The sequence below is a fragment of the Carcharhinus amblyrhynchos genome, chromosome 14, assembly GCF_965287045.1.
Source record: "Carcharhinus amblyrhynchos chromosome 14, sCarAmb.v2.hapA, whole genome shotgun sequence".
Classification (NCBI taxonomy): Eukaryota; Metazoa; Chordata; class Chondrichthyes; order Carcharhiniformes; family Carcharhinidae; genus Carcharhinus; species Carcharhinus amblyrhynchos.
The window spans coordinates 12,037,938-12,064,905 of NC_137337.1; the positions used below are offsets into that span (position 1 = coordinate 12,037,938).

A 26,968-nucleotide genomic window follows, 5' to 3' on the forward strand; every position below is an offset into this window, starting at 1 on the left:
CTCACACTGAGCCTCATTATTTTCTCTAAGTGGCATAAGATAGTGTCTGAGGGCTTGCCCAAAAAATGGGTGCGATTCTCTCCCATTTTCACACTTGTTTGGCACTTAAAACGTTTTTGGTAAGATCTCCATAATGAATCTCCAGAATGAACATGCTTGATCAATTGAGTCATTTTTCATGTTACATGCATTCTTATATTATTGCTTATAATGTTGTTTGGGATAGATTAGTTAGTTGAGTGAGGGTTAATATCATCTTTCTTCTGCTGAATGAATGAAAGTTGACCTTAATTCTTCAGACAGCATAATAGTACAAAGTGCAATTATAGTTGCAGTTGTAAACATGTGCAAAATGCAGTTAAAAAATGTACAAAATCTTAAAGCAGCAAACTATACAGCAGTAAAACAGCACAGATGGCTTACTTCGATGCACTCAGCATTACTTCAAAAGATCGCTGCTGAAAGATCGCTACTTTAAATCAATGCTTGTTACTTAACGTATAAACGCATTTGTTAATTCTATCACATTTGTCAGATAAAAATGAGGTGCTTAAAATTCCAGATTCCACAGTGATAGCTAATTTGGTTTTCTATCAACCTGGAAACTACCAAAATAATATAATCTGAACAAAACAATCCAAACTTTGTTCCATCTACTTTTACTGCAGATTTTAAAAAAGTCCACTTTGTGCTCTGTGCTAAAGCAGCTGGTAACCAAGATGATTAAAATAGGTTTATATAAATGGTCTGAGACAACTCCCTACTGCTTTCAACCCCTATAAAACACAAATGTATGCATCAGACTGTAACTTAGTACCACATGATATGGGTTATGCTTTGAAGACAAGAATCATTTTTTAAACACGAATGTTTATTATGTCAGTAAACACAGCAGTCAAATTGCGCACAGCAAGACTTGCAAACAGCAAATGAACACGTGCCCAATTAATTTGGATCTGCCCTGATGGCATAAGACACTATTTAAAGCAAACTTTTACTTTCTTATTCTGCTAGCACTAATATTCTCATCCTAGACAATACTCAGCACAGAATGTGTAGCAATGTTTATTGCTGTAGACTTTATTTAAAAGAATAAACATGCAAAATATCGACTGAGATCTTATGGCAGTGAAGTAGGATCAAGCAGCCAACAAATTTAACACCCAGCATTCTGTTCTTTACTGAAAACTGATTTCATGGTACAAGATCAAGTAAACATTTACATGGGATTGTTATATTTAGGTTATAGCTAGGGGTTTTGAATTTTTATGTCAGAATACCAGCAGGTTACATGTAGGAACGATTCCTGACAAAACAAAAATATCAAGTCCTTAATGTAAGCAAGACTTTCAAATGAACTTCCACACTATGTTTGTACAGAATAGGATCATTCGCAGGAAGTTCTTTGTAGATGTTACTGTACAGACAGAAAATGATCTGAAATCAGAGACAAGTAACAAGTATCTTTTTCATTTCAATTTGCTATCATCTTTCCCTAAGTTGATGACACACGTTAACGTATAATTCCATGATTGTTAGTTCGTCTTATATGCTGCTTAAGAGGCAGAAAAAGCAGTAAACCTGAGGATTGGGGCAAATTTAAAATCCAGCAGAGGAGAACAAAGGATTTAATTTGAAAGAGGAAAATAGAATATAACAGTAGGCTTGTAGAAAGCAAAAACTGACTGCAAAAGTCTCTATAGATATATGAAAAGAAAATGACTGGTAAAGAAAAATGTAAGTCCCTTACAATTAGAATCAGGTGAATTCATAATGGGCAACAAGAGATGATAGATCAGCTGAACAAATACTTTGATTCTGTCTTCACTCAGGAAGACACAAATAACCTTCCAGAAATACTAGGGGACAGAGGATCCAGCGTGAAGGAGGAACTAAAGGAAATTCTTATTCTATAGGAAATTGTATTGGGGAAATTGCTGGGATTAAAACCCAGGCCTGATGCTCTACGTTCCAGATTACTTAAGGAAGTGGCCCTAGAAATAGTGGGCACATTGGTGATCGTTTTCCAGCATTCAATAGACATTGGAAGAGTTCCAATGGATTGGAGGATAGCTAATGTAACCCCACTTTAAAAAAAGATGGAAAGAGAAAACAGGGAATTATAGGCTGGTTAGCCTAATATCGGTGATGGAGAAAATGCTAGAATCAGTTGTTAAGGATGTAATAACTGAGCATTTGAAAAGTGGTGACAGGATCAGTCCAAGTCAGCATGGATTCACTAAAGGGAAATCATGCTTGACAAATCTTTTGGAATTTTTTGAGGATGTGACCAGTAGAATGGACAAGGGTGAACCAGTGGATGTTGTGTATCTGGACTTTTTGACAAGACTTGTGACAAGGTCCCACACAAGAAATCAGTGATCAAAATTAAAGCCCATGGTATTGTGGGTAACGTATTGACATGGATAGAGAACTGGTTGGCAGACAGAAAGCAGAGATTGGGAATAAACAGGTACTTTTCAGAGTGGCAAGCAGTGACTAGTGGATACCACAGGGTTCAGTGCTGGGAGCTCAGCTAGTCACAATATGCATTAATGATTTGGACTAAAGAATTGAATGCAATATCTTCACATCTGCAGATGACACTAAGCTGGGTGGTAGTGTGTGCTGTGAGGAGGATGTTAAGAGGCTGCAGGGTGACTTGGACAGGCTAGCTGAGTGGGCAAATACAACATAATGTGGATTTGGGGGTAAAAAAGGAAGGAAGATTATTATCTGAATGGTGGCAGTTTAGGAAAAGGGGATGTGCAACGTGACATGGGTGTCATGGTGGAAGACTCGCTGAAGGTTGGCATGCAGGTATAGCAAATGGTAAGGAAAGCTAATGGCAAACTCACCTTCATAGCAAGAGAATCTGAGTATAGGATTTATACAGGAAGATGCAACACCTTGAGTATTGTGTACAGTTTTGGTCTCCTAGTCTGAGGAAGGACATTCTTGCTGTTGAGGGAGTCCAATAAAGGTTCACCAGACTGATTCCTGGAAATGGCAGGACTGTCATATGAAGAGATTGGATCAACTGGGCTTGTATTCACTGGAATTTAGAGGAATGAGAGGCAATCTCATAGAAACATATAAAATCCCAATGGGACTGGACAGGCTAGATGCGGGAAGAACATTCCAATGTTGGGAAAGTACAGAATCAGGGCTCTCAGTTTCAGAATAAGGGATAAGCCATTCAGGACTGAGATGAGGAAGAACATCTTCAATAAGAGAGTTGTGAACCTATGGAATTCTCTACCACAGAAAGCTGTTGGGGTCTGTTTATTAGATATGTTCAAGAGATAGCTGGATGTGGCTAAAGGAATCAAGGACTATGGAGAGAAAGCAGGAGTGGGATACTGGAAGTGCACGATCAACCATGATCATATTGAATAGTGCTGCAGGCTTGAAGGGCCACATGGCCTACTCCTGCACCGGTATGCTATGTTTCTGTGTTTCTATTCTTCACAAATGATCCAAGACATTGAATTTACACCTGCTGGTGATTGATTAAAAAGAGGATAGTTACTTAGCCCTCTGATGCTACAGCTTCTCACCATGTTTTGATGTCAATCTATTTCTTTTGATTAGTCAATTGGCACAACCTCAGGAAAAGCAGCAGGATCCTTCTTCAAATATACAGATCAGATCCCAATGATATAATCAGGATTCAATCAGCAATTTTAGATAGAAGTTTGAGCAGGCGAAGGGATAGCTTCCATGCCAGGTCAGGCCTATCAGGCGATGCAGAGAAGGCCCAGTATGGGGAATTCCTACGCCTGCTGGTCAGCTTGGACGTGAATCAGGCCTGGTTTGGGTGGATCATAGAGAAAAAAAAATGGGCTGAGGCTGAGCCGAAAATCAGCCAGTTTCCACATCTGGATTCCCTGCTTTGAAGCAAGTGATACTGACGTGCACAATATCACTCTCTGTTTAAAAGAAATCTGAATTGATTTATTCTGGTCTGGAATTTTCTCACTATTACAGCAAGAGATCATCTGTTTATTTATTTATCAACATTAATACTTGTATAATATTGTTAAACAAAAAACTCTCCCAATAGTTGTTTCTAGAATTATAATGTGTGTTTGCTGTAAGATATTCTTTGTAAAATGTTAGGGAAGGCTATTTGGACCATCTAGTCCTTGGGATTTGTCTCTCTTTTGTGTCATTAATTTCTCCAGTACTGTTCTTTTGTTTACTTTAATTTTATTGAGTCCCTGTCCCTGATTCAGTTATGGTTTCTTTGGGGTGTCTCATGCAGACTTAACCTAATTAATAACATTATTAATGTTAATAATATTAATGTTATCAATTGTTAGGTCCATTTCTCTAATGTAATTGCAGAAGTATTTAGTGCTGATTTTGATATCCCTTACAAGTTTCTTTTCACACTCCCTTTTGATGTCTCATTATCTGCTTTGTCACTCCTTGCTGCTCTATGCACCTTTCTCATTCACCATGATATGTGCATTTTATATTTTTGTCTGCATATTATTTTAATTTTAGGTTGCTTCTTATCTCAGTTGCCCATGGCTGGCTTTTTTGGCGAATGGAGCTCTTACTTTTCGGAACAGAAATAGGTTTGGTGGCACATTAACTTATTTTTGAACACCTTCCACTGATCTTCTGTTGTTTTGCCTTTTAATAGTTTTGCCCACTTTTTCTGTTTCATCTCATTGCAATCAGCCTTACTAAAATCTAGAATCCCATTAGCTGTTTCATGTTTCAAATTCTCAAGCATTACATTTAATGCTTGCTACTAGATAAGTGGTTATGCACTGCCAGGCTGTTAGCTAAATCTGGCTCATTGCTGAATCTAATGTGGCATTTTCCTTGTTGATGGTTTGACATATTTTTGTAGCATACTATCCTAAATATAAAGAACAAAGAGAATTACAGCACAGGCACAGGCCCTTCGGCCCTCCAAGCCTGCACCGACCATGCCGCCTGACTTAACCAAAATCCCCTACCCTTCCGGGGACCATATCCCTTCATTCCTATCCTATTCACATACTTGTCAAGACACCCCTTAAAAGTTACTACCGTATCCGCTTCTACTACCTCCCCTCGCAACAAGTTCCAGACCCCACTACCCCCTGTGTAAAAAATCTGCCTCGTACATCTTCTTTAAACCTTGCCTCAAACCTATGCCCCTAGTAATTGACTCTTCCACTCTGGGAAAAAGCTTTTGACTATCAACTCTGTCCATGCCTGTCAATCTTGTAGACTTCTATCAGGTCTCCCCTCAACCTCCATTACTCCAGTGAGGACAAACCAAGTTTCTCCAACCTCTCCTCATAACTAATGCCCTCTATACCAGGCAACATCCTGGTAAATCTTCTCTGTACCCTCTCCAAAGCCTCCACATCCTTCTGGTAGTGTGGTGACCAGAATTGAACATTATATGCCAAGTGCGGCCTAAGGTTCAATAAAGCTGCAGCATGACTTAACAAGTTTTAAACTCAATACCCTGGCCGATGAAGGCAAGCATGCCATATGCCTTCTGGACTAGTTTTCCTCCTGCATTGCCACTTTCAGTGACCTGTGAACCTGTACACCCAGATCCCTTTGCCTATCAATACTCATAAGGATTGTGCCATTTACTGTATATTTCATATCTGTATTAGACCTTCCAAAATGCACTACCTCACATTTACATAAGAACATAAGAAATAGGAGCAGGAGTAGGCCATCTAGCCCCTCAAGCCTGCCCCGCCATTCAATAAGATCATGGCTGATCTAGCAGTGGTTCAATTCCACTTACCCACCTGCTCCCCATAAGCCTGAATTCCCTTATTGGTCAGAAGTCTATCTACCTGTGACTTAAACACATTTAATGAAGTAGCCTCCACTGCTTCAATGGGCAGAGAATTCCAAAGATTCACTACCCTCTGGGAGAAGAAGTTCCTCTTCAACTCTGTTCTAAATTGACTCCCCCTTATTTTGAGGCTGTGCCCTCTAGTTCTTGTTTTCTTTCTAAGTGGAAATAATCTCTCTGCTTCCACCCTGTCTAGGCCCTTCATTACCTTATGTATCTCTATAAGATCATTCCTCGGTCTTCTAAACTCCAATGAGTACAGGCCCAATCTACTCAATCTCTCTTCATAAGCTAACCCCCTCGTCTCTGGAATCAACCTGGTGAACCTTCTCTGCACTCCCTGCAAAGCCAGTATATCCTTTCGCAAATAAGGGGGCCAAAATTTCACACAGTACTCTAGTTGCGGCCTCACCAGTACCTTGTACAATTGCAGCAAGACCTCCCTGCTTTTATATTGCATCCCCCTCATGATAAAGGCCAACATTCCATTTGCCTTCTTGATCACCTGCTGCACCTGCAAACTGAGTTCTTGTGATTCATGCACAAGGACCCCCAGGTACCTCTGCACAGTAGCATGTTGTAATTTTTCACCGTTTAAATAATAGTCCATTTTACTGTTATTCCTTCCAAAGTGGATAACCTCACACTTGCCAATGTTATACTCCATCTGCCAGATCCTCGCCCACTCAGTTAGCCGATCTAAATTTCTCTACAGACTTTCTGCATCCTCCACGCAATTTACTTTCCTACTCATCTTTGTGTCATCCACAAACTTTGTTACCTTACACTCAGTCCCCTCCTCCAGATCGTCTATGTATATGGTAAACAGTTGAGGCCCCAGCACCAATCCCTGCGGCACTCCACTAGTCACCAACTGCCAACCGGAAAAGCACACATTTAATCCAACTCTCTGCTTCCTGTTAGACAGCCAATCCTCAATCCACGCTAACACTTTACCCCCAACTCCATGTACCTTAATCTTATGCAGCAACCTTTTGTGAGACACCTTATCAAACGCCTTCTGGAAATCTAAAAACACCACATCCACCGGTTCCCCTCTGTCAACCGCACTCGTCACATCTTCAAAAATCCAGTAAATTCATCAAACATGACTTTCCCTTCATGAATCCATGCTGCGTCTGCTTGATCGAACCATTCTTTTCCAGGTGTCCTGCTATTTCTTCCTTAATGATGGATTCCAGCGTTTTCCCAACTACGGATGTTAAGCTAACCGGCCTATAATTACCCGCCTTTTGTCTACTTCCTTTTTTAAACAGTGGCATTACATTAGCTGTTTTACAATCAGCTGGCACCTCCCCAGAATCCAGTAAATTTTGATAAATTACAACTCACGCATCTGCTATTACTTCTGCCGTTTCTTTTAGTACCCTGGGATACATTCCATCCGGACCCGGAGACTTGTCTACCTTTAGTCCCATTAGCCTACCAAGCACTACCTATTTAGTAATAGTAATTGTTTTAAGGTCCTCACTCTCTACAGTCCCACAACTGTCAGTTATCGGTACGCTATTTGTGTCCGCTACTGTGAAGACTGACACAAAAAACTTCTTTAAGGCCTCGGCCATTTCCTCATTTGCCATTATTAAATCCCCCTTCTCGTCTTCTAAGGGTCCAACATTTACTTTAGCCACTCTTTTCCTTTTTATATATTTGTAAAAACTTTTACTGTCAGTTTTTATATTTTGTGCTAGTTTAGTTTCATAATCTATCTTTCCTTTCTTTATCACTTTCTTAGCAGTTTTGTTGTTTTTTTAAAGCTTTCCCAGTCTTCTAGTTCCCCACTAATTTTGGCCACTCTGTGCACATTGCTTTTTAATTTGATACTCTCCTTTATTTCCTTAGTTATCCATGGCTGATTATTCCTTTTCTTACATTCCTTCTTTTTCACCAGAATATATTTCTGCTGAGTACTGAGAAAAATCTCCTTAAAAATCCTCCACTGTTCCTCAGCTGTCCTACCAACTAGTCTGCGCTCCCATCTACATTAGCCAATTCTGCCCTCATCCTATCAAAATCCTCTTTGTTCAACCAGAGGACACAGGTTTGGGACCCTACTTTCTCACCCTCCATCTATATTAGAAATTCAACCATATTGTGATCACTCATTCCAAAAGGATCCCTCACAAAAAGATCATTAATTTTACCTGTCTCATTACACAGGACCAGATCCAAGATAGCTCACTCCCTCATAGGTTCCGTAACATATGTTCGAGGAAGCTATCCCAACAGCATTCTAAGAACTCTTCCTCGAGTCCACCGCATCCGACTTGAGTCAACCAATCAATATGCAGGTTAAAATCCTCCATGATTATTGCTGTTCCGTTTTTGCACGCATCTGTTATTTGCTTTTTTATAGACCGCCCCACCTCGAAGTTATTATTTGGGGGCCTATAGACCACACCTACCAGTGACTTTTTCCCCTTACTATTCCTTAGCTCCACCCACATCAATTCCACATTTTGCTCCTTAGAGCCTATATCGTCTCTCACTACCGCCCTGATGTTATCCTTAATTGACAGAGCTACCCTGCCTCCTTTTCCTTCCGTTTATCCTTTCGAAACATCTGATACCCCTGGATATTCAGTTCCCAGTGGTCACCCTGCAACCACGTTTCTGGAATGGCCACTAGATCTTACCCATTTGTACTGATTTGTGCATCAACTCATTCTCTTTGTTTCGAATTTGTCCGGATTAAACTCCATCTGCCATCTTTCCGCCCAAGTCTCCAATTGATCTATATCCTGCTATGTCCTCTGATGGTCCTCATCGTTATCCGCAAATCCACCAACTTTTGTGTCATGCACAAACTTACTAATCAATCCAGATACAATTTCCTCCAAATCATTTATATATTACAAATAGCAGCAGTCCCAGCACTGATCCCTGAGGAACACCACTTGTCACAGCCCTCCGTTCAGAAATGCACACTTCCACTGCTACCCTCTGTCTTCTTTGTCTGACCCAGTTTTGTATCCACTTTGCCAGCTCACTTCTGATCCCATGTTACTTCACCTTCTGCACTAGTTTGCCAGTGAGGGACTTTGTCAAAGGCCTTACTGAAGCTTGCTTCAGCAAAGTTTATTTTTCATACAGCTTAGTGGAATTCCAAACTCTTTATGGTTCTTTCAACTGTTCCAGCTTTGTCCATTTCTACTCATTACTGATCATTACCCGCCTTTAATAATGCAATTGGGGTTAGCACTAATTGCCAAAGCATGCAATTGCTGATACATTGACAATATAGGTATAGTTTATTGCTCCCTGAACTCTTGGGAACCCAGAGATAGCTGTGAAGTCTGTGAATCTCTGAGCCTGGCTATTCTCCTGTCAGTCACAGCAACAACCAGTGCTACCGAACAGCTCATGATGGTCTTTGCAGCTTTTGCACCCTTCGACAGGCTACATTCACATAATGATGGGCTGTCCTGTACAGGGCGTAGAATCATAAAATCTATAGTACAGAAGGAGGCCATTTGGCCCATCGAGCCTGCACAGACAATCCCACCTACATTCTATCCCCATAACCCCAAATATTTATAGTCCTAATTGCCTGACACTAATGGGCAATCTATCATGGTCAATCAACCTAACCCGCACATCTTTGGATTGGGGAGGAAACCAGAGCACCCAGAGGAAACCCACACAGACACAAGGAGTGTGCAAGGCCTCTCCCTGAGGCCAAAATTGAGCCTGGGTCCCTGGTGTTGTAAAGCAGCAGTGTTAACCACTGTGCCATCATGCCATCTTGAGTGGGATTTTCATTTGCACGTGGACGCATGAGTATCTCCAGAACGGCGAGAAGTCACCCGGCAGACCACTTTGGAAACTGATGGGAAGGCAGTGAGTAATTTAAATCTTTTTTTAATCTATTTTAAATATGTAGATAAGTTAATTATCGGACCTTTTAAGTCCCAATTGAATCTCCCATCCCACCAGGAGTATTTCATTCAGGCAGGGGTCCCCACGTTCAGGGAGCCAGCGGTAGACTCCACCACAACGAAAGGGGGAGCAATCGGGGCCCTCCAAGGGGGTTGGGTGGTGGGGGGGTGGTGTCTCCTGGGCATGGGCACTCTGGCAGTGCTAGCCTGTGTCCCCAGCACTGCCCAAGGGGCAAAGTGCCCAAGCCGAGGAGCACCTTGGCACTTCCCTTTGGGCTTATTCAAGAAATTTACCCCTCTGACACGTGCTGGTCTGCTTTTCCCAATCCAGATGAAAGCCTCCATTAAAACCACTCTGCTTTTACTACATGCTTGTCTAATCTCAATATTAATACAGGTATCACTTCACAGCTACTACCAGAGCCTATACACAACTTCAGCTACATTCTTTGATCCCTTTACTGCTCAGAGGCCAAATTTAATGGGGGTGGGTTTCTCACCTTGCCACCTATGTATTCTACTAGTCCCTTAGGCTGCAACTGGGGATCATTAAATTCTGTCCTTAAAGTACCTTACTGCCTGCTCGCCACTCATTATGTACTCTCTTATCATGGAAGTGATTTTAGCCTTAGTGATCCTTCAGGCTGCACCTCCCTTTCTACCATTTACCTATCATTCTAGCAACTTCACAACCTGCTGAGTTTAGTCCTGACCATTTTGCAGCTTTCTTTTAAATGCAATACTCCAAATTAATCATTCTGATTTGTCAACAAGAATTCCTAATTATGCACTGCCTTAAACTCAATCATTGATATTTAATTTCATTTTGATTAATTTAAATATTAGAAACATCATAATATCTGAACCAAAGTTGAAATGTAGCACCTCACTAAAATTCCAAGTACCTACACACAATTTTATATTTTTGGAATAATTAATCTGCGCTCGCCAAAAAGTGTAAAGGACAATTTGGGTTGTTTTTTTCCCTTTTTGTCCTTAATGTGAGTGTCAAATTATTGCAGGCTATGTATAACATAGGGCAGACACACAACAAAGTTCCTTCCAACCTGAACAGCTGCATAGCAAATGAAAGTATAATTTTTCATTTTGAAGACTCGTAATTTGGATTTGTCTGCTTTACATAACTGTCAAAAATTCCATTCCATACATTATTAATAGAGGAGTATGACTTTAAACAGGAAACCTCAGTCTGCAGAAATAGTGTAAGATCCTACTTTCACATAAGTCATATTATGGGTTATATGCAAAGGGTTGGTTCCCTGCACCTCAGAGTAATTTTTTTAGGCAACAGCCCTTTAAGTAGTCTGAGGTGAAACTTCAGTCTGTTTCCAGGAGGAAGCTGCAGTGAGCTAGATCCAAGTTCAGAGGAAGGGATCTCTGCACACAGGTAGTGTCTGCACGAAGGGTAGCCACTTTTGATTCTGCAGGTAGGCTAAGGAGGCAGTGTTCAATGATAGACTGGGACAATCAAGAACACCTGAGATCTCACTGTGGCCAGGCCAGCGAGGTGGGGTGGAAGGTGGGGGAAATAAGAATATGTATTAGACAGAGTGAGGAGGTTGGGAACATGGACATGGGGAGGCATAATTGTGGGAAGGGCCCTCCAACTGGCACCAGGGCAGGATCCCAGCAAGAGGCACCCCTCTTCCCCCTTAAACTGGCTAATGGCATGCAGGATTAAACCTGCTAGACTGCATGTTGATTACCAGCCGCATTATTTCAGAGCAGTGGTAGGATGATGCCCTTATTTGGGCATTAATTGCTCACTTAAAGACCTCAATTGGGCCACAGGTGGGCTTGCAAGTTCATGTTGGGGGGAGGAGCAGGCACACTGCTGATGGCACAGCACCCTAACTTATCGTTCTACTTGGCTGCTACTGCCCGCAGGTGTCCTGTAAAATTCAGCTCTATAGTACTGGGAGTGTGATTGGAAGGTCTAACCAAAGAATAATGAGCTGGCAACGAGAAATAGCAGAATAAAAATTAGATCTGATCTGCATTAACTTCAAGTATTAGGTCTGTCTTAATATAATCAAGTGCAATTGTTTTCTTTCCAGAAAATGAAATGCTGGGCTATGGGCTAGCCACTGCAGACATCACAGCGCCACATCTCAACAGGGGCTTCCTCCGATCTGCTCCTTAATGGGTCACCTCACTCTTTTTATGCCTTTTATTGTTTTTCTTTTTTCTGACAAGTGTTTCTGACAAGACTCCTTTTTGTTTCATTAACAGTGTTTTCTGTTTCTCAGCATGCTGCTGCAGAGTGTTTGTACAGCCTAGAAGGGGACTGAATTGGAATGGAATTAGTTTCCTCCTGTAGATTTTTTAGGGTTCATTAGGTGGTGTCATGCAAATGCAGTTCACTTAATAGATTTAATTGTACTATGAGCTTGAAATTTAACTGTAGGAAACTAAAACTAGTTACAGAACAGTTTACCTATGGATAGGAACAGCACACTTTATGCTTTACATGCTACCATCCCAGTGACTTTAGTCCAAAATAAATTTTGCATTCATCAAAGATCTGGGCCGGGATTCTCCCCAAAAAATTCTATGTGTTGAATGTGTGTGAAAACTGGAGTTAAATCACGTTGGTTTCTTCAGTATGAATTCAAAGAAGAATCTCCCACACTCCGTGCACTGCAGAGTGCAATAGCATAAATCATATTAGGAATCTGTGGGTAGGGCCTATTCCTGCCCAGGAGGCTGGCAGCATAGTGCTGAGCAGGCCACTGCACATGTACCGAACTGTCAGTGCTGAGATCGGTGCATGCACAATGGCCCCTGTCTGCCGGCTTCCAATTGCTGGCCAGCCACTGGCACGGTAGCACAGTGGTTAGCTCGGTTCAATTCCGGCCTCAGGTGGAGTTTGCACATTCTCACCATGTCTGCATGGGTTTCCTCCAGGTGCTCTTGTTTCTTCCCACAGTCCAAAGACCTGTGGGTTATGGTTGATTGGCCATGCTAAATTGACCCTAGTGAAATTTACTGGAGTTCTATGAGGATGTGTCTAGGGCGGTGGATAGAGGAGAGCCGGTGGATGTGGTCTTTCTGGATTTTCAGAAGGCGTTTGACAAAGTACCTCACAAGAGGTTATTGCAGAAGGTCGAGGGACATGGAGTTGGGGGTAGGGTGTTAGCGTGGATAGAGGATTGGTTGTCAAATAGGAGGCAGAGAGTGGGGGTCAACGGGTGCTATTCGGATTGGCGGATGGTGACTAGTGGAGTGCCCCAGGGGTCGGTGCTGGGGCCTCAGCTTTTTACCATTTATGTAGATGATCTGGAGGAGGGAACCGAGTGTAGGGTGTCGAAATTTGCTGATGACACCAAGATTGGGGGAACGGCAAATTGTGCGGAGGGTGTGGAGAGTCTGTAGAAGGATCTAGATAGGCTGGGCGAATGGGCCAGGAAATGGCAAATAGAATTTAATGTTGGCAAGTGTGAGGGTGGTCCATTTGGTAGGAATAATGGTAGGAAGACTATTACTTACGTGGCGAAAAACTGCGCAGGCGACGGTGCAGAGGGACCTCGGGTCCTTGTGCATGAGTCGCAAAAACCCAGCTTGCAGGTGCAGCAGGTGGTCAGGAAGGCGAATGGGATGCTGCCTCATAGCGAGGGGGATTGAATATAAAAGTAAGGGAGGTCTTGCTGCAGCTGTATAGGGCATTGGTGAGGCCGCAGCTGGAGTACTGTGTGCAGTTTTGGGTGCCGCACCTGGCGCAAAGATATTTTGGCCTTGGAGGGAGTGCAGAGGAGGTTTACTAGGCTGATACCGGAGTTGAGGGGGTTGAGCTATGAGGCAGAGCTGAATAAACTAGGCTTGTACTCGTTGGAGTTTAGAAGAATGAGGGGAGATCTCATTGAGACGTATAAGATGTGAATGGGATGGATAGGATAGAGGTGGAGAGACTCTTCCCGCTCAAAAAGACAGTAGGACTAGGGGGCACAGCCTCAAGATAAAGGGGGGTGGTTAGAACGGAGTTGAGGAGGAACTTCTTCACTCAAAGGGTGGTGAATCTCTGGAATTCTCTGCCCGTTGAAGTGGTGGAGGCTGCCTCGCTAAATAATTTTTAAGACGCGAGTTGATGGGTTTTTGATAAGAGAGGGGATTAAGGGTTATGGGGAGAGGGCGGGAAGGTGGAACTGAGCCACGACAGATCAGCCATGATCTTATTGAATGGCGGGGCAGGCTCGAAGGGCTAGATGGCCTACTCCTGCTCCTATTTCTTATGTTCTTCTTATGTTCTTATGTCAGGAGATTAGCAGGATAAATATGAGGGGTTGCAGGAGTAAGGCCTGCATGGCATTTTAGTTGGTGCATACTCAATGGGCCAAATGGCCTGCTTCTGCATTGTAGGGATTCTATGATCCCCTACAACATAGCTGTCCAGCCCCCACCCTCCCCCCCACCCCACATGGCCTGAATGCTGTGCCCCCACCCCCCCCCCACCCCCCACCCCCCCCCCACCCCACCCCCCACCCCCCCCCCACCCCCCACCCCCACCCCCCCCCCCCCCCCCCCCCCACCCCCCACCCCCCACCCCCCCCACCCCCCCACCCCCCACCCCCACCCCCACCCCACCCCCACCCCCACCCCCCCCCCACCCCCCCACCCCCACCCCCACCCCCCCCCCCCAGCCCCCCCCACCCACCCCCCACCCCCCACCCCCACCCCCCCCCCCCCCCCCCCACCCCCCCCACCCCCCCCCACCACCCCCACCCCCACCCCCCCCCCCCCCCCCCAACCCCCCCACCACCACCCCCCCCCCACCGAAGCATGCCTGAGACCAACCTCAATCCCTCCCCTCCAACCCGTGGCATCCCTGAACTTTAATCCTCTCCCCTATTGGCAGACCAGCATTCCTCCCCCCCCCAACCTTCACGGTGCCAACCCCTCCACCAAGTCCCCAGGCAGGCTGAACCCACCCCCCTTCCCCACCTGGACGGCCAGACCCAATTGCAGGCCACCCTCCCTCCCACACCGATTCCGACTGCTGAGTGGCTGCGGGAACTCCTACCCTATCAACTGCCCTAAGAGACCCCGTCCCCATTAGGCCCCACCTTCTTGGCATTGTCCCATGCTAGGTGGGCAGTGCCAAGGTGCCCTCTGGGCTCAGGGCGAGACAACCAGACACACATCGCGCTAATCCAATCCCACTGAAATCTCTTGTCCCGCTGTGCTAATTTTTAGCGCAGCGGAATGGAAGAATTACCTCATCGCCTGATATTCTTAAAGCCCATTAGGTATAACAACAGCTAGATGCAGTGTGTACTTTCACTCTTACTTCAGAATAGCAGTGCATTTTTCCATCCTTGTAACATTTCTGAGATTATTAGGTTAACAGCACATTTCTGCCCACCAGAAATTGGATTAAGATTGTTAAAATCCTTTTCATTTCTGACTCTTATAGGCAGGAGACATAGGAAACCTTAATTCTCGGACTTCTATAGATATCAGACATAGGAAATCTTTATTTTATCAGACTGCGTGGAATTCAGACTCAAATATCTATCAATAAATTTCCTGAAGCATGCCCTCAAAGTTTGTCCTGGAAACTGCTGGAAATGTGCTCAAAGCAGAGATTTAGGTTGAAAGCTGTTCATCAGTATGATTTATAGGAAGGATATATTTTAAGCACACTATTGGGCTGAATTTTACGAGATTTTCAGAGGGGGGAGATGCTAGCAGGCCCGGAGAATTCACTCCTGGGCCTTAGCGTCCAGCTGGTGTGAAAATAGGAGTCCTTCATCAATTTTTTGGGCAAATTTGCATGCCCAATCTTATGCAAAGTGTCTGAAATTTTGGGCGTGACTGTTTCTAGCCATAAGAGGGAGGCGGAGGGGCTTAATTCACCAACAGCTCAGATCTGAGCCACAAACTGCGAATGCACAGAGAAAGCAAAAAAAATGAAGCAGCTCTCCTGACAGAACTCTCCCAGGCCAGATATAGTCTCCACCACCCTCCCCACCCCCCACCACCATGGACACTGGAATCCACCCTACTAATATTACTGACCCCTTTAACCCCCATGGACCCACATGCACATGCCCCTCTCATCATCACCCACTGGCCCTGATGACTGTCTGACCTGATCCTCTCTCTTCCCTGCTCTCAATCATCACAGAGGCACTAATCTCCCACCCTCAATGCTCCATCAGGACATCTGCAAGTGCTGACTTAGCTTCCCCTCCATGGTAACAAGGCAAACTGCTTTGAACTCGCTGGCATGCTCCAACAGGCACCTGACTCAATCAAACTGCCTGCATCTCATCTACCCTAACAAGGGACAATTCTCTAAAAACTCCCAGGATGGAAAGACAGGCAGAGTGTGTAGGATGAAATGGTTTCCAGGAAGTTAACACCCAGATTTTTGTAATCTGAACTGGCCAGGTTGCTGGAGACGAAGGAGGCAAAGTGGGACACCCTGTTCACCCCCCCAGCACGACGTCGTCCCAGGGAAGAGATGGATACTCAGCCTGGGAGGCTGGTGTGTTAGTGCCAGCACACTGGCCAGGAAAACTTCTTTATCACCTAATGCAAATTTCTACCAATGTCATAGTTACTCTTGGAAAATTCAACTTAACTATATTTACTTGAAATTTATGTCCTTCACATCTACACTCCTTTGATGCCCTAAGCCTCAAAGCCCACTGAATTCAGTTTAACTAAATTAATGACATATGCAGATTCACATTTGGAAACAAACCTGCTTCACAGGATAATGAAATAAGTCCAAAAATGTTAAAAACAAATCTTTATTCACACAGGGATAAACTGTCAGGTAAGATAAAACTATATAAAACATTAGTTAGGCTGCAACTTGAATACTGTGTGCAGGTCTCGTCAGCTCATTATAGAAAGCATTACAGAGGATATAGAAGGAGATTTATGTTGTTAGGACTGGAAAATTGTAGCGGTGAGAAAAGATTGGATAAGCTAGAATGGTTCGCCTTCAAAAAGAGGAGTCTGAGGGAGATTTGATTGAGATGTACAAAGTTGTGAGCAAACTGAAATAAAAATGGATGGGAAGGTTGCATTTACTTTAGCATAGAAATCAGTGACTAGGGGGCATATATTTCAAGTGAAATATTAGAGGGAGACTAGGAAAACAGTTTTCACCAAGAGGATTGTCGGGGCTGAAACTCACAGTCTGTAAGGGTAGAGGAGGCAAAATCCCTCAACTACTTTAAAAGTGCCCCTACGGAAGCAAACCTCATGAAGAGCCAGAGTCGATGGCTTTGTGGCGCCATCTTTGGAAGTGAAGGTTTCCCAGCTGTTTCACACCCCCTGCTCTGGTCCTACCACCAGTGGACCCCAGGTTAATCGTTAAGCGACAGAGAAGACCACCCCCCTGACAGGGATTTTGGGGAAGAAGTGGACTTGGGGGGGGAAGGAACATTATGATGGCCACAGAGGATCATTGCTGTGGGCTTTGTTGAATGTGAACTCTCCTATTAGGCAGGTTAAGATTCACCCAATAGGGAAGAAGCAACAGGGGGGGATTTAAAACCAACTGGCCCCACTCAGGCCAGCAGCTGATAAACTCAGGACTGATCTGAACTCTGTAGCTGTTGAACGGCACTCATATCACTGTAAATAAAAAAGTGATTGGTGACTGAAGATTATTACAGGTTCATAAGAACATAAGAAATAGGAGCAGGAGTAGGCCATCTAGCCCTTCGAGCCTGCCCCACCATTCAACAAGATCATGGCTGATCTGAAGTGGATCAGTTCCACTTGCCCGCATTCTCCCTATAACCCGTTCAAGCTTCACTCTAACAAACACCAGTAAATGGAGTTGAGAAACCACGGCCAGAATTCCCCGACCTCGTCCAGGACAGAGATTCTCCGGTCTTGCTGCAGTGAATGGAAATTTGGCTGAGTGCTAAATTCTCTATTCTTATTTTTGGCAGCAGTGACAGGGTATACGAGTATATGACTTTATATGCCTTTCTCTGAACAGAACCTTTCACACACCTGACAAAGGATAAGTTTCCGAAAGCTTGTGAGATTACTATCAAATAAACTGGTTGGACTCTAACCTGGTGTTGTGAGACTTCTTACAGGTTATACGAGACCAGAGAATCCTGGCTCATATCCTTAATTGCAGGATGACATACCATAAGGCAACCACGCTGATAGGAAGGGAATGGAAGTAATGGGTTATTTTCCATGTTGGTTACATCCTTATTTTTACAGTATTGTTAAAGACTGAGGCCAAGATTTTACAACTCCAATGAAACAGGACCTGCTGTGGGAGATTCAGTGATATGGACAAAAGTCCATTGACATTCAGTGGGACCAGGTAATCTCAGCAGCACACAGAGCCAGACTTTAATGATGGATGATTTTCAGACTGTGCAGTCCAACTGATACAATAGGTACATTTATTTTCAGAATACAAAATAAATGCTTCACCTACCTTTCTTTATACAATTTCTCAAACAAATTTATGAAAATGTCTTGCTTCACATGAAAATTCTCAATTTATAAGTTATTTTCAGTTCAAGACAGTATTCTGCTATTCAAAATCCGTTGTTATTTTTACCAATTTATACACTTATGAGCATGTTTATGATGAATGTAGGTCCAAAATATATTCCATACAATTAGGTTTTACCTGAAATTTCTGTTGCAAATACTGAAGCCACCTGTCTTGCTGTGGGTTCAGGAACAACGTGTACCAATGTAGGTGGGCTTGTCTTCACTACTACTTCCACTGTAGGAAAACAAAACTATCAGTTCATAAACTAATCCATTCTGTGGAATGGAACTGTGGAAATCCATAGGAAAGAAGAACATTGTGGCAGGAAATTAGGTGAGTTGACTAAAAGCACTGACAAAATATTAAGCTTCACAAAGGTTTTTAAAGACAAGTAACAAACAGAGGAAGAGAACTTCAGAAACACAGTCAGTAGGCTGTGGGATATGGAATGAAATGTAGGACTGGAGTAAATTGCAAACATTGAACGAGATAAGAACATTAAAAGGCTTGTAAACAAAGGGAAAAGATTTAAATTCAATGCAATGAAAGACAAAATGCCAGTGTAGATCAACAAAAGTAGAACCAATAGATTAATGAAATGAGCACAGACAGGGTGGCAGCAGGAGAGTTATGGATGAGTTTGCAAGCTGAGGAGCTTAGCAGACTTACAGAAGAGATTTACTATATCTTCAGTGAACCAAAGTATGGAAACGGGTTTCAGTGCTGGAGACTACAAGAGGAGCTAAAGACATGCAATGTTGCTGAGAATAACATTTGTAATCTTGGTAGTTGACTGAATAAGGCACACCCCCCGCCCCCCCGCTAGTGGCATTGATACAGTATCTTTAAACACTGCTCATTTTTTCAATTGTTCTATTAATGATTGATTATTTTTAATTTGGTCAAACTCTTCTGAATATCTTCCCATTTTGTGAATTCATCCTGACCCTTTTCAAAATTTTGTTATGCAAGTTAGAATGCATGTTATTTTGTGTCATTTACAACAGCAGTAGAAGGATTTCACTGTGACAAACAGCAGAAAAGGGCTTGATATGCTGGATAAAGTATTGCAAATTTAAATAACCTTTTGTTTCTTAACACAGGGAAGGTAACCTTTCTAGTTATTCATCCATTTTTATCAGCATCTTGCCAGTTCTTCCAAAGTTTTTTGCTACAATGAATGCCTGCTGGAGACATGTATTTGGGAGCTGCCTGGAGGCAGCTGGCTAGGGTGCCCGGGAACCTGTATATACATAGCTCCTGCCACCCCCTCCCCCCAGGGTCACAGCATGGCCACAGGCTAACATAATGGAGGAATTTCCCATTCATAGGCGTGGCCTCTAAACGTGGCCAAAGTTTGTATCAATGAACTTGCGATGCCTCCAAAGGCCACCTCAAGCTGGATGGAGGCTTGTTGTATCTCCATCAATCACAGAATCAGAATCCCTACAATGCAGAAGGAGGCCATTGGGACCATCAGGTCTGAACCAACTCTGCGACACAGCATCGTACGCAGTTTCTGTCCCCATCTCCCCACATATTTACCCCACTAATTCTCTAACCTATATATTTTGGGACACTAAGGGACAATTTAGCATTGCCAGTCAACCTAATGTGCACATCATTGGACTGAGGGAAGAAACCAGAGCACCTGAAGGAAACTCACCCAGCCACGGGAGAACATGCAAACTTCACATAGTCACCCAAGACTGGAATTGAACACGGTCCCTGGTGCTGTGAGGAAGCAGTGGTAATGACTGTGCCACCATGTCACATTTGCAAGATGAAAGCTGGATTCCTATCCCAGATAGGGAGTTTTTCCTATGGCAAAATTGAGGTTGCAACAGATTTAATTTACAAGCCTGAAACTTTTAAAAATGCTGGGGAGGAACTGCTACAAGGTGCATACCACTTCAGCATACAAGGAAAAAAATGACAAAGATTTTGAAAGTTTTGAATGCATATTTTGAACCCCTGAGTGAATGTTACAAATGAACATGTTGTATTCAACATTAGAGTTCAAATTTTAAACAAGACCATTGAATGGTATGTCACACACAACAGTACACATCTAGCAGAGTCATGTGAATGTGGACAGGTAAGATATAATCTTATTAAGGATAGATTGACTCTAGGAGTGACAGACTCCACTGTGAGAACAAATCTACAGAAAGATGAGAAACTGATACAGTGCCAAGGGGGTAGGACCAGAGGGGGTGGGAACTATTGGGTGGGTGATCGATGAGGTTGGGTGCTCTTGCTGCAACTCTGCACTGGGATTGCAGGCAGAGAGAGGGAAGAAGAGATCGGATTTGGTCATCCAGGTGGGCGGGGGACTTGGGAGATCAACTGGTGGGGTCATTGGGACTTACTCCGGGAGGTCCAGGAGGCCAGCGATCGGGGGTGGTGGGGTATCAATGGGGGGTTGTGCGGCTGGCCAGTAATCAGAATTGGCGCATGCACAATGGCCCATTCAGCACTATGCTGCTGGCTTCTTGGGCAGGAATAGACCCCATCTGATTTTCAGAGGGAATCCCTCAGTGTTGGAGAATTGCTCTGAAAATCACGCTGAAAAAGCCGATGGGTGTTACTCCTATTTCCTGCAAATTGGGGACTTACCATTTTTTTTCGAATCCCAGCTGAGCTAGATCATAAGTATGGCAGAGCAAAGCAGGAGATACATTATGATAAGAAATGCTGCAGGCCAAAAGAGTGGAGCAATCATGGACAAAGGGCAAGGTGCAAACTTTGCAGATTTGATTTGATTTGATTTATTATTGTCACATGTAATAGTATACAGTGAAAAGTATTGTTTATTGCATGCTATACAGGCAAAGCATGCCTTTCACAGAAAAGGAAACGAGAGAGTGCAGAATGTAGTGTTGCAATCATAGCTAGGATGTAGAGAAAAATAAACTTAATGCAAGGTAGGTCCATTCAAAAGTCTGATGGCAGTGGGAAAAAAGCTGTTCTTGAGTCTGTTGGTAGGTGACCTCAGACTTTTGTATCTTTTTCCCAGCGGCAAAAGGTGGGAGAGAGTATGTCCGGGGTGCTTGGCGTCCTTAATTATGCTGGCTGCTTTGCTAAGGCAGTGAAAAGTGTGGACAGAGTTGATGGATAGGAAGCTGGTTTGGGCTACATTAACAGCTTTTTGTAGTTTATTGTGGTCTTGGGCAGAGCAGGAGCCATACCAAGCTGTGATACACCCAGAAAGAATGCTTTCTATAGTGCATCTGTAAAAGTTGGTGAGTGTCGTAGTTGACATGCCAAATTTTCTTCGTCTCCTGAGAAAGTAGAGACATCGGTGGGCTTTCTTAACCATTGTGTCAGCATAGGGGGACCGGGATGTGTTGTTGGTGAAGTGGACACCTAGAAATATGAAGCTCCCAACCACCTCCACTTCGCCCCCATTGATATACACAAGGGCATGTTCTCCACTATGCTTCCTGAAGTCGATGACAACCTCCTTCGTTTTATTGACACTGAGGGAGAGATTATTGACACTGCACTAATTCACCAGATTCTCTATCTCATTCCTGTACTCTGTCTCATCATTGTTTGAGATCCAATCCACTACAGTGGTGTCATCAGCAACTTGAAAATCAAGTTGGAGAGGAATTTGGCCACAAAATCATCACAGCATGCATGGGAGAATAAAGATGGAGAAACTGTTTTAACTGCAAGAAGATTAATCATTTTTCAGCGGTAGAAAGCAAAACAACCCTATATAGATGTCCACTGGGGAGATATCAGCACACAAGCCTGATGAAGAATTATACATGATAAACATGTTGGTTCAGTCAGATCCATAGACGATAAATGATTTGTTACTGTTTCAATGGTGGTCACAGAGGGAGAGTATCAAGATAAAAGTGTCTAATTGACACAGGTACTTCATGAAACATAATAACTTCACAGATCTTTTTGAAGTGATTCAACGTGGTGATCTGAAATGAAGTGATGGAAAGTAAAATTGAAGCTATATGCTGGCACACAGAGGACAGGTTAGTCTGACAGCAAGAAAGAAGATTTAGAGTTCCAGATCATAGATGGGAGACAATGGCCACTCATTTCAGCTGAAGCAACTCTTCGATTGTGAATACTAAACCTGCCAACAGCAATTCACAATGTCTCATAGCACACAAAACCATTGATGGCAGAAGAGTTCCTAGAAGGGTTCAAAGATGTAATTACAATGTTGGGATGTCTACCAGGAGAATACCATCCAGAAGTAGATGAGAGCGTAAGACCAATTTAGCATTTGCTGAGAGAGTTCCTGCTACCCTTAAGTGAAGCCTAAAGGACAAGATACAAGGGCTGGAAAAGAGAGGAGTAATCAAAAAGTGACAACTCCTGTAGACTGGATTAGTAGCATGGTAGCAGTGAAACAATGAAGAAAGCTACAAACATAATGACATCCAACAGATCTAAATAAAGTGCTGAAGGGATCTGACTGTCCAGTACCAACCATCGAAGAAATGTTGCTGCAACTAGCCAAGGCAAAGATATTCATTACCCTAGATGTGGAGGATGATTACGGGCAAGTGAAGCTGGATGAAAGCAGCAGCTTACAAATGATATTTGGCATGCCGTATGGGTGATAAAAATGGCTACACATGCCATTTGGTATTTCCACAGCTCCAGAAGAGTACCAATGCAATCAACGTGAAGTAGCTAGTGATTCTCCTGAAGTGGAAGCCATAGTGAGTGATCTACTCCATATAGTGCAGCCACAATGGAAGAAACCATAACAAACCACAATCAGAATTTAATACAACCGCTAAGAGGGAGCTCGCCATATGAATGTGAATTAACGAGGTCAAATTGCAACTGAAGATGCCTGAAGTCAAGTACATAGGTCATGTATTGATGGCAAAAGGTCTTTGACCAGATCGTGACAAGGTCTGAGCTATAGCATTGATGCAACAACCAACAGATGAGAGAAGTGCATCAATAGTTGTAGTCATAAATCATTTAGTTAAATGTTTGCCTAACTTGTTGGCTGAACAGCGTTCACTAACAAATATGTTTTGTGATAACAATGCTAGTGCTGAAGTATTGTGATATCAATGATGAATTAACCTTGCAATGTGACCCCAGTGAGATGGTTCTGGGAGCAACTCTGATATCGCAAGAAAAGAAACAGTCGTATTTGCGTTCAGGACATAAACTCAAACAGATTGAGAAAGAGTGTCTGGTTATTCATTTTGCCTGTGAGCATTTCCATCAATACCTGCCTGAGAGAGACTAAGTAATAATGGAATCCAACCACAAGACCCTTCAAAGCATTTTTTGCAAACTGCTATTATCTGCTTTAAAGCGGCTGCAAAAATGTTACTTTACAGAGATATAATCTGGATGTGACATACAAGCAAGGGAAATAAATGTACATTGCAGATCTGCTATTGACAGCAGCGCTCTCCTTGAAGAATGTTGAGGATGCTACAACAGAATGTGATATCTTCTAGATTCAACATGCAGCCGCAGCTAGACATGAGCTAGAAGCTATCAACCCAGTGGAGACATCGAATCTAACGAGCACCTTGCTCAAATCAGGCGAACTACCCAAACAAGATGCAACTCGACAAGCACGGCAAGAAGTGGAAGGACAGCCTGGGAGCACCAAGAGCACATATATGGTCAAAGAGCATATTGGGAATACTGAAATGAACTGTTTGCTCACCTTGTTCAAAGGTAATGGAGTCATCATCCCTAAGGAGATGAAAGGAGAGATTTGGAAGCATATCCATGCAAACTAACAAGGAATTGAATTGATTCTAAGAAAAACAAGAGATGCTTTTTATTAGCAAAACATCAGCAATGAAATTAAAGACCACACTGGTCAGTGCAGTGCACGCAATGATTAACAAGGTAAACAAACTAAAGAGCTGTTGATGTCGCACAACATCCCAGACAGCCCATGGATGAAACTTGAAGTAGAACTTTTCATTGTATTGTCTTGATAGGCTAATATTTTGATGACTGGGAATTAGACCAGTTGATTTCAACAACACCAAGATAAATAGTAGAACGCCTGAAAACCCATTTCAGTCGTGTGGCATTCCAGACATTGGAATGGGTGACAATGGTCCTCAGTTCACAAATGAAGAATTCAGCCAATTCAGCTGGGATTGAGAAATCTAGCATTGCAAATCATCAGTGCATTATCCCCAGATAAATTGGAAGTCTGAGAGGGAGGGAAAATCATCAACAGATTCATCAAGAAATTGAACAAATCTCACTCTGACATAAACAGCCAAATATCATGGCACAATCATATGCATTTCCGAAGAAAAAATGAAGCTGTTCTTTCACATCAGTCCCAGAGGTCCATGAATCATCAACAACCACAATGGAACAACAGCAGTCACCAGGGCAACAAGGACAACGGGGACAACGCTCTCAAGACAAAGAGCATCATCCAAGAAAATAGTCAACGCACATGCATTTCATTCAAGAAGTCTGCCCAACTTAAAGACTGTAGGGAATGCATGTTCAGAGATTGACTACAATAGCAAATAGTCGTTAATGCATGAGAACAGATGAGTCTTTTGTTTGCCAGGAAGGGGATGTTTGTATCTTATTTCAATATGAAAGGGAGGGGTGTTAGGTTTTGAAATGTAGCCAATTTAATAGGTCTCAGGATTTCCATAGACTCATGTCCATGCCATGTATATTGAGATCTGTTCAATAGAACATCTTACAGAGACACAAACAAATGGAGGCTGCTGTCCTTGTACTTAAAACATTAACCAATCCAACTAGTCAGCAGCTCCAGCAGTCCCAATTGCACTAAGAGTGGATTAGTGAGACAAATAGGCCCAAGGTGAAGCCCCATGGATCCTGGAGCAAGGTAAATCCATGGTATTGTGCAAGGATGGTTTGGTCAGCTTTCAGGGTGGGAAGGGAGATGGGTATGGAGGGTTTTACACAGGAGATGAATAGGAAGAAAGGGTGGTATTATATTAGGGGAACTATCTCCCACTGTGCAAAGGGCATCCACTAAAGATAGTACCCTATCTTCCTTCCTGTCCTTTTCCAAAGCTATTTTTAAAAACGCCCCACCTACTCCTCCTTGACAGCTCATGTGTTATACATTTTAAAGGGTTGCAGGATGCTTTAAGCGTTGATTGAACAAGTTGATGATGTCATTACGGTGTTGATAGAGGCTGCTGTTTTACTTTCAGTTTACATTCAGTGGAGAGCAGAAAACATCTCTTCAATACATCTGTTGTTATTTTGAATCCACGTGTGCACACTTTTTTTTCTGTTGAACACCTATAATCCCTAACATACTTTGGACATTACAGAAAGAGAATTGGTGATGAGGGTGGGATTTTGTTTCATCAAGGACAATGAGAAAATATCCTAAGGAAGGACAAAGTCATTGTGGGTCTTCACATTTTGATTGTTAGAAGGCTGGAGAAAAGCAGCAAAAGGATTAAAGATTATTGATTATATGACATACTAACGTATTAAAATAAGCTTCCTTCAGTCCTGTGACATGGTTCACTAAACTCTACTGATGAGGGGCTGGTAAAATCGAAAGTCAAACTCACACTCTCCAGATTTGGAGCACGTGCCACCGTTCCCGTAGATGGAGTGTGCAGCTCAAAATCCCTCCCTATGTGGCTTATTGATCATTAATTTGGAGCAATTTAATTCTATATCGCAATGGGACTATTTATATAAAAATATAATTTAAAAGTGGTCATTACTAACCTGGATATGCATCAACTCTTGGAATATGAGCAGGTGCAAAGGGTTGAGGCTGTTTAAACAAAAAGAGGATATTCAGCAGGCAATTCAGTAAAGATCTTTAACCTTATCCTTGAAATATATTTTATCATTGCATTTAGTTTTTGGTTTCAGATTTGGGTTTGTTGCCTAGAGAATAGATTGGGGCAACCTAAACATCTTTGAAGTTAAAGTTGAATCTCTAAACTGAAAAAACACTGTCTTCGATCATCAAAACAAAAGAAGTAGTGAAAATAAATTTTGAAATTTACACAACAAACCTGTTTATGATCATTTATTTCCTGAAGAGAACCTCTATAAATCTACTGCCGAATTTTACACTCCATTGAAGTCAAAATTCGGCAAGATGATGTCAAAATCCACCCCATTCTGGCTACGTGCATTACTGGTTCAAATCGGGTTGTTTCAAACAACCAAGCAGAAGCCAAAATATTTAGCTCTGCAGATACTAACATTGCATTACAACAAGTAAAAACAAAGTGATAACAATTCTCTATTCTGTCACCTGGGCAATAAAGCATATTTTATCATATTTTACTGTGGATATATCACTCAGTCCCACAAATGGATAACATCGCATGATCTTTTCATATGCCTTCATATTACCTATTTACGTTCTTTGTTGTGACACGAATTCAATATCATCTGAAACGGATTTGATATTACCCAAATAAGTTTACCTTAAGATCTTTCATAGCCGAATTTAAATTAAGCACTGTGAAGCATCATGATTGCAATATTTACTGCAATAAATGTGAATCTACAACAAATTCAAATATTCTATAGATCATGTATGACTTTCAGGGAAGTCAATGACCTCGTGGTATTATTGTTAGACTATTAATCTGGAAACTCAGATAATGTTCTGGGGGCCCAGGTTCAAATCCCTCCGCGGCAGATGATGGAATTTGAATTCAATAAAAAAAAGTCTGGAATTAACAATTTACTGATGAAACTATTGCCCAATGTTGTAAAAACCCA

The 26,968-nt window shown here is 42.7% G+C and overlaps 1 protein-coding gene across 1 annotated transcript in view; it reads right to left on the bottom strand.

The window, feature by feature from the left end:
- Positions 1–26,968, bottom strand: part of LOC145352441 (latent-transforming growth factor beta-binding protein 2-like) — a 440,928-nt gene that overhangs the window by 178,050 nt on the left and 235,910 nt on the right. The window contains exons 14-15 of the mRNA XM_080202303.1: positions 25,952–26,000; positions 18,365–18,463 (exon numbers count right to left, since the gene is read on the bottom strand). Coding sequence (XP_080058429.1) covers positions 18,365–18,463; positions 25,952–26,000 — 148 coding nt within the window. The remainder of the gene's footprint in view (positions 1–18,364; positions 18,464–25,951; positions 26,001–26,968) is intronic.